The following is an 8,891-nucleotide window of genomic DNA, read 5'->3' as shown; positions in this document are numbered from 1 at the left end:
GAGTCTACAGACCTGCGTATTATTATTTAGTAAGGGAAAGCACTTTACAGATGTTAAGTGGGGTACAGATCAGCAGCATGCTTACTTAGCCAGCACACCATCTTATTCCCATAATCCTCCCCACCCCTACAAGACCACTGCCTTTTCTTTTTCCAGATTTATTGAGGTATTTGACATTCCAGTATTGTAGTTTATTGACACAGTAAAATTCACCCTTCTGAAGTATATGGTTCGGTGAATTTTGACGAATTTATACGGCCTTGCAACCACCACCAAAATCAACATAGTGTTTCCATCGCTCCAAAAGTTCCCCCAGACTCCTCTGTAGTTAATCCGCTCCTTCTACCCCCAGCCCCTGACAACCACTGATTGATTTTCTGACCCTATAGTTTTACCTTTTCTAGAATGTCATGTAAACGAAGTCACACTGTGTAACCTCTGAGTCTGGCTTCTTTCACTCAGTATTGTTGAGGCACCCATGTTGTCATGTGTCTGTAATTTCTTCCCTTGCATCACCGAGTAGTGTTTCATTGCATGGGTGTACCACACTGCTTCCTTGCTTTTAAAATGAGTCGTTTGCCCCAGAAGTTTCTGTTCTGGGGTCTTCAGCTTGTTTGCATGGCTACTTCCAGCCTGCTGCTTCCTATGGTCCCCAAGGCCCCTTTTGCAAATGACAGCTGTGCCCACAGGTAGTTCTTGGGGCTCACACTTGCCTTTTTGGTTCATGTTAGGATTGGGCAATGCAGAAAGCTGCCAGAGATTGGGGAAAGGGGTGGGTGGAGTCTCAGTTTCCTTCCACTGCTGCTGTGCCCTGCACCTCAGTAGCAAATCTACTCCCTCCTGGGGAGACCCCCATGACACAGCTCTCACAGTCCTTGGCATTTACTGAGCATTATGGGGTGTGGAAGGTGAATGGACATAGCATGGATGAGAAGACCAGGGGTGGCCTTCGGCTCATCATGAGCCTTTTCTGGGTCTCTTGCTTAATCTGCACAGTGGGAGTAATTGTTCTAGAAAAGCACTCAGGCCTCCTCTGGTTGGTTGCTGCATTCCGTTTCCCCTCCCCTTTTCCAATTTTATACCTTAAGCACATGGTCATCCCTAATCTGGTCTTGTCAGCACAGTTGTGCATGGTGTTGCCTGAAACCCTCACGAAAGGGATACCTTGGCATGTCTCCATTTAGACACAGAGGAAGGTAAAATTAAGAGCTGTTGAGAATGAGGTAGTTCTTCTTAGGATCCCCAAGGTGACAACTCCTCCAAGCCATGTCTTGATCATGCCCTGCTCAGTGACAGGTGAGCCCCAGAAGGCAAGCAGGCATCTCTCCAAGCAAACTGAAGACATACCTGGGTCCAGGCCAGGTGAAGGTCAGGACCGGGGAGCCCGGGCCCACAGGGCCCCATGGTGGGGACCCTAGGATCTATGTTGCTGGGCTGAATTTTGTCAGGAAGGACTCTCATCATTCCCCACCCCCCAGAAATATTATTTCTGTCAGGCCTTTCCTAAAGGTGAGGGACCCGATTCCTGTTACAGCTGATTTGGTAAGAATAAGACACGTGTCAAAAAAAAGCAATGTTCCATTTTTCCCAACCCTCTAGATGCTAGGCTGAGGCTCTTTCAAGAGCCTTCGTTGGGAGGTGCCTCTGAGGGAGAGGGATTGTGATGGTCCTTGATCTGTGTGCTATACAGGGGACATTGACCCTTTGTGTTTCAGGGAAATTCCTAATGGGATTGCAGTGGTGGAATGCAAAGGGTCCGACACATGGGTGCTCTGGGAGGAGGTTGTGACATGGGGATGGAGAGGCAAAGCATATGGTACCAAGGCAAGAGCACTCGACTCACCCCACTCTGCTGTCTCCGTTGCCCCTTAACCTGAAGTTGTCATGTCCCTTTCTGGGACCTCTGTGGACTTATCTGTCAAGTGGTGACGCTCCCCTTCCAGCATCACATGCAGTGGACTGGTCCTTGGGAGCCATGGCCTCCAGGCAGCCATGTGGACCCCGGAACAGACATTCAAAGGGACACCAGCCACCCCTGAGGACCAGCCCCAAATTTGCATCTCTGACCTTAGGAAGGAGATCATGGGGAAGGGGGCAGTCCTTTCACAGAGACGAGCACATGAGCAAACCCTATGAAAGTGGAATTTTCTAACAAAATAAACTTGCTTGTTTGGTCCGTTTTCTGTAACTTTTGCTAAATACTTTATACATTTTTAATGTTAAAAAGCTGTGTCTCCTGCCAGCATTCCTCATCCCGGTATGAATGTGTTTACTCCAAATTGTATATCCTTCCGCCCTCTGGCTGCCTAGATCAGTAAATAAAATCGATGTAATATAATTTATAAGTAACACTGTTGAAACTGATCCCTATGGAGGTTGTAATCTGCCCTTCCCACCCCCTCCCCACCCTCCATAATAGCATTTGTGTGTATTAATGCTGAAGAATTAAATGTTTAAAGGGTTTAAATATGGAAGGCGTTTGCTATATATAATTGTTCTGCATTATTATAAAGCATTTTCAGGAAGTTAAATGCTCACCCATTTTTTTCCTTTGGCTCTGTGTGTACACTTGAGATGCTTAGATTCATCCCATGTAAAATAAACTGTCCAGAGACACTGGGTCCCGCCGAGCGACCCTCCTTCCTGAAGGGCTGCCACACTCTCCTTTGTACAAATGGTCTCAGCATTCCTCCCAGGCTCCCAGGATTGGTGATAATTTTACTCCCGATGACTTAGCAGAGAGACAAAGGGTACCTGAGTATTCACCCCTCACCAAGATGGGCGCCATGCTGCCAGACACACACACCTGACCCAGGCCCCATTCCCCTCCCCTGGTGACTTCTGTCCTTTTGAACAGAAGGGGCTACTGGATATTTTCTCATTCGTCCCTTCTGCCTGACTGCCTGCAATAATTGTTGAGCACCTACTATATGTCAGATACTAGGTACTGGGAACACAGCGAATGAAACAGAGCCCTGCCCCCATGAGCTTACTTTCTAGCAGGGAGAGACAGACAAAAACAGTAGATGTAACAAAATTACATAGTGTGAGTGTAGAAGGTATTAAATGTTAGGGAGAAAGAAAAAACGGGGAGAGCGAGGGGATTGGTAGTTTCAGGGGTGAGGGCGGGTAACTTGCTATATTAAATAGAGGAGTTGGGGTGGCCTCATTGAGAAGGTGGCATTTGATCACAGACAAGGAAACCTGGGAGGCAGCCTGGCATGTAGCTGGGGGAAGAATGTTCCAGGCGGAGGAGGCAGCCTAATTAGAGGCTGGTGGCATGGGAGCTACTTGTTTGAGGCCAGTGGCTGGAGCAGAAAGATCGTGGGGAGGGGCAGCTTCGGCAGGGCTTTGCCAGCAGTGGAAGGCCTTTGACTTACTGGGTGGTGGCGGGGGCGGGGGTTGCCAAGCCTAGGAGCACATGGCCTGGCTTCATTGCTACAGGGCTCGCTGCAGGACTGTACAGCAGTGGTGCCCAACCTTTTTGGCCCCAGGGACTGGTGCTCCTATGAGAATTTAATGCCTGATGATCTGAGGTGGAGCTGAGGCAGTGATGCTAGTGCTGGGGAGTGGCTGCAAATAGAGATGAAGCTTTGCTCCCTCGCCCGCCGCTCACCTCCTGCTGTGCGGCCCAGTTCCTAACATGCCATAGATAGGTACTGGTCCACGGCCTGGGGATTGGGGACCCTAGCTGTAAGGGACAAGGGCAGAAACAGGGAACCACAGAAGTTGGAACTCAGGGAGAAGCAATGGTGCCTGCTGGAGGTGGTCACCATGGCAGTGGGGAGAATGGTCAGGTTCTGGATATACTCTGAAGATACAGCCAACATGATTTCTGACAGATTGGAGTGGGGTGTGACAGAAAGAGAGGTGCTGAGGGTGACTCCAAGTTTTTCAATCCAAGCACCCAAAAGGATGTGTTGCCATTTAGTGCACTGGGACAGCCTTGGGAGGAGCGTTCTTTCCCATTCTCTGCCTCCCACCCGCCCTCTCGATGCCCCCTTTCCCCTCTCTGTGCAGACTATGTGTGCAGGCTCTGGTTCCAGGCAAGGGGAAGGAAGGGTCTTCTTGTCTTTCAGCTCATAGCAGGGGAAGGTAGAAGAATGGAGGTGAGGGCTGGGAGGCTGGGCCCTAGTGAACAGCCGAGACAGAGCTCCAGGCTTGGGGTGTGACCAGGCCAGACTCTGCTTCTTTCAGTCAAGGCGAGTTAGGGAGGGGAGACACAAACTGAGACTCTGACCGGAGATGAGGCCTTCTCCCCAGTGGTCTTTAGGGGTTCAAGGGGGGAATTTATGGCCCCAGCTCAGACTTAACAAATCCATTCACAATACATCATCTCCAACAACTTGTTTGGCTAAGGAGCATAAACTCTCCCTCTGATAGAAGATGTTTATGTAGGTTTTTAAACAAACCTCCAGGTCATGGCCCCTCTCTCAAAAGCATCAACACAGCTGCCTGTGGTCCCCTCCTGTGGTTGGCCCTCTCCTGGGCACGGCAATCTGAAGAATGTGGACAGTACCAGGCTGCTTCTGACCTGGTTCCAGCACCTTCCTTCTTGCCCTCGGAAAAAGCAGAACTGGTCGGGGGGCTCTGGCTGCTGTCCATGTTAACCTGGGGGCCCTGATTCTTTGCCCACAGCCTCTTCCATTGTTACGACAGCTCCTCACCTATGGAAATGGAGCTTCCTGGCCCCTGGACTCAGGCCTCCGTGAGAGAAGAGGCAGTTGTAACATAGTGAAAAGAGCCCTGAATGGGGAGCCTGAATGAGCTGGGCTTTCCGCCTGGCTTTGCCATTTAGCAACCGTGTGATCCTGGCAGATTCCATGCCTTTTGGAACCATTTCATTCCTGTAACACTGGCCTTGCCTCATCTGCAGGCTTGATGTGGACAGGCCTGGCACTCAGGGCACTTCTAAGCACCTCCCACGCCTGGTCAGAGGCAACAGGTGAAGTCTCTGGCCTTGCCTTCATGCCCTCGGTTTCGTTCGTTTTTGAGTTTGGTGACCGATTTCTAACTGCTCTTGAGAACGAATACCTTGCTACAGGATAGTGAACATCTAGAAAAAGAGAAGCGCTCCTATTAAGAAATAATATGTTCTCACAAACTGAAGGGAAAAAAATAGAAGTGCGCATGCACATGCGCGTGCACACACACATGCACATACCCACACACCCCAGCATTAAAGCCTCCTCAGAAATACTCTGGAACTGCAGGGGATGGAGTCAGTGCCTGAACTTCTCTGTCCTTCCTAAGCAACATTAAGGTGGGCCCCACAGGTGGTTTTCTCCCAGCAATGGGGATCTGCTATTCCCTGACATTAGCCTGTTATGAAATAGAGCGCAAACCCCAACTCACTTGCCCAGAAATTATGGGGGTTGTTCTTCGTAGTTACCACCCCTAGGCAAAGAGGAAGTATTTCTCCCATCTAATCTGATAATTTTGAGGTCCCATCTAATCTGATAATTCCCCTCCAGCATTATGCTCAGCCACCCCAGGTTCCCCCTGACATTTCCTTTGGTTGATTGAGAATTCAGGTACAAAATATGCTCACCAGGGTTCTTTCTTGTCTCCCATACTTGTACCTCGGCTGACTGCAGGGATGCAAAGCCTTCCCTTGCAGAGCTCCCTCCCTGTCCCCCATTATCCATTGTGCACTGAACAAGCACGGGTTATTGTCTGCTAGCTTTGGGCACCAGATTGGGTTGCAAATTGACAGCCTGCAAGCTGAAACTGAGCCCCAGATAGTTGTATTTGGCCCACATCAGGTTTTTTGAAAATTTTTAATTAACAACCAGTTTAAAAGTTTGGAAATTGCATAAATCTGATTTCTGGATTTCTCTTGGATGATCGAAAAATCTACTAACACTGAGCCATAGTCCAATATGACCACATTCAAATGAAGTTGAACATTGGCAGCCCCTTCCACGTGTGACAGAGGCCTCACCTATTGTCTTCCTGATCCAGCTGCTTCACTCACTCCCTCCATTCGCTGGCTCCTCCTATAGGCAGTTTAGTTTTTGATGCTTGTAGATGAATAACAACAAAAACTAACACGTATTTAGTACTAAGTGCTGGACTCTATTCTAAGTGTGTGGCACATATTAACTCACTTCAACTTCACGACAACAATGAGATAGACACTATTATTATGCCTGTTCTTTGAAGGACTATTCACCCAGGGCCCTATGCTGCCAGGGACCATTCTGGCAGTGGAGATGCAGCAGGGAAAAAAACAGATCCTTGCTTCTGCGAAGGTTTCATTTTGGTGAGGGTACAGGCTGCACATGGAATAAACAAACAGTAAGTCAGAAGGTGTATGGGGGAGAGAGAAAAATAAAGCAGGGTAAAAGGTCTGTGGCGTGCTGATGATTGGGTATGGAGTGTGCTAAGAGAATGGACGGTATAGGTCTTGCTGGGAAGGCGATATTTAAAGAAAGCTATGAAGGAGATAAAGGATTGGGAGAAGAGCATTCTAGGCAAAGAGGTTTAAAAAAGGCCTTGGGGTCACATAGCTAGTGAATTGCAAAGCTGGGATTTGAACCCTGGCTGGCATCAGAGCCCAGCTCCTAACTCCTGCACTGTAGGGCTCAATGAAAGATGCCATCCCTGACCCAGAGACCTCAGAGTGAGGGCGGAGGACAGGCCATGAATATCATTGCTCTTAGAGAGCTGGTGTTGAGGGAGGAGGAAGAATGGATGAGGGCAGTGGGGAAGGCTTTGGCCTAAGACTTCAGGCTCTTAAGGTTCTACCCTCCTGTCCTGTCCTCCTGTCCTAAGATGGATTGCTGTCAGCTCTTTATTTTAATCTCGGGGGTTCTGGGAACCATCTCCCAACGTGCTCCGGGCCCCTCCTCCCTCCAAGTACTGGGGTGAATCTGCTGCAAATCCTCCTAATCCGCCGGCATCTCGAAGTCTATCCATCTTCAGCAGCACCAAGCCCAGGCGGCCGGGAGACCACGTTGCTCCCACCCATCCACCCACATTCAGTGGTGACTACCCGCCAGGGTTCACGCCGCCTCACCCATGGGGAACAGCAAAAGCGGAGCCCTGTCCAAGGAGATCCTGGAGGAGCTGCAACTGAACACCAAGTTCACGGAGGAGGAGCTGTGTGCATGGTACCAGTCCTTCCTGAAGGAGTGCCCCAGTGGCCGCATCACCCGACAGGAGTTCCAGAGCATCTACGCCAAGTTCTTCCCGGACTCAGACCCCAAGGCCTACGCCGAGCACGTGTTCCGCAGCTTCGATGCCAACAGTGATGGCACTCTGGACTTCAAGGAGTACGTCATTGCCCTGCACATGACCACTGCGGGCAAGCCCAACCAGAAGCTGGAGTGGGCCTTCTCCCTCTACGACGTGGATGGCAATGGGGCCATCAGCAAGAACGAAGTGCTCGAGATCGTCATGGTCAGTCTCAACCTCCCCACTTCCGGCTGCGTGGGATTGGGGTCACCAGTGTCAGCTGCTTCTGCTGCTGGTGCTGCTGCACGGGGGGCTGCAGCTGGGGGGCGGGGCTGGAGGGTGGAGTGGGGATCCAGGCTTTGTGACTCAATGGCTCTGAGACCGTGGTGAGGAGGGGTCTCTAATATACTGATATTAATAGAAAGCTGTGCACTTTCCCACAGCTTCATTTTTCTCCTAAAGAAGAATCTGAGAATTTCCAATTGTTTACATTTTTGTTTCCTTCCATCCTTCCTTCTTAGCTTCCTTCCCTCCCTCCCGCCCTCCATCCCTTCCTTCCTTCCTTCCTTCCTTCCTTCTTTCCTTCCTTAAAATGCCCTTCACGACTTTCAATAGTACACATTCAGATTCTTTTACAATTCATTTTAAATCCAGCATTTGCTTCAAATACACAATAGAAAGAGGCCAGGATGGAGGACGTGCTAACTGGTTTCTAGTCCTGATTGTTTATATAACATTGGTCAGGTCACTTTACCCTCTGAGCCTCAGCTTTCTCATCTGTCACGTGTTCTAGACTGAACCACAGGATCCTCAGGCTCCTTGCAGGCCAATGCCCCCAACATGCACTCTCCTCTCTGTCTATATTGGCCCAGTATCAGATCATTTGTTGTGAAGATTTTAGGTGTCTTGAAAATAGTTTTATTTAATATATAAGTAATTTATGAAATTTAGAAACAGATGTGAAAGAAAAATAAAGTTGCCTTTAATTCCATCATCCAGAGAAAATTACTGTCAACATATTGGTATATGCCTTTCCAGTCTTTTATCTGTATATTTAAAATAATTTAGAACTATAACATACTCATATGTGATTTTTATCATTTTTCAGTTACTGTTTTATTTTTCATGTTCTCCATATCAGTACTCTTCAAAATCATTTTTAATAGCTGCTTAGAATTCCATCTTATGATTTAATGATTCTTATATTTTTGGACAATTAAAATGTTTCTATTTTTTTCCTATTATATCATTTGTATCTCCCTTTGTCTCGTATCTCTTTATTCTATCTTTTTTTATCCCTCTACCCCATACCACTTGCTTTATTCTTCTAATTCTATTCTCGTTAAGAGGGATTATGTTTTTCATATTTTATATAATATTTTTATGCCTTTGTAATCCTTCTTTCATTTGTAATTCTTCTACCGTTATTAAGAGAAACCATAAATAAAACAGCTAAACATGCAGCCAGGTCAGTGGACTTTGCTCTGGTCTCCTGTTAAGGGCAGGCATGTGTGGGAACCTCACTGGCATCCAGGCAAAGCCTTCAGACCAAACTCCCCTGGACTGGCTGGTAGCCTGGGATGGAGACCATGTCCTCGGAACCATGTAAAGCATGCCAGGCCCAACAAAGGCCTACAAGTTGATGCTCCTTAAAGAAAAGGAGGAAGAAGGGGAGGAGCAGGAGAAAGGTGATGAAGGAAGAAATGGAAGGG

General features: G+C 48.3%; 1 protein-coding gene across 1 annotated transcript in view; it reads left to right on the top strand.

Annotated features, from left to right (window-relative positions):
• The first annotated feature begins 6,935 nt into the window (after positions 1–6,935).
• The window catches only part of RCVRN (recoverin), a 6,634-nt gene continuing 4,678 nt past the window's right edge, over positions 6,936–8,891 (top strand). The window contains exon 1 of the mRNA XM_006922389.1: positions 6,936–7,404. Coding sequence (XP_006922451.1) covers positions 7,024–7,404 — 381 coding nt within the window. The 5' untranslated portion in view covers positions 6,936–7,023. The remainder of the gene's footprint in view (positions 7,405–8,891) is intronic.

Source organism: Pteropus alecto, unplaced genomic scaffold (assembly GCF_000325575.1).
Source record: "Pteropus alecto unplaced genomic scaffold, ASM32557v1 scaffold398, whole genome shotgun sequence".
NCBI lineage: Eukaryota > Metazoa > Chordata > Mammalia > Chiroptera > Pteropodidae > Pteropus > Pteropus alecto.
The sequence above is the reverse complement of the archived record's forward strand: the minus strand, read 5'-3'. Positions and strand labels throughout refer to the sequence as shown.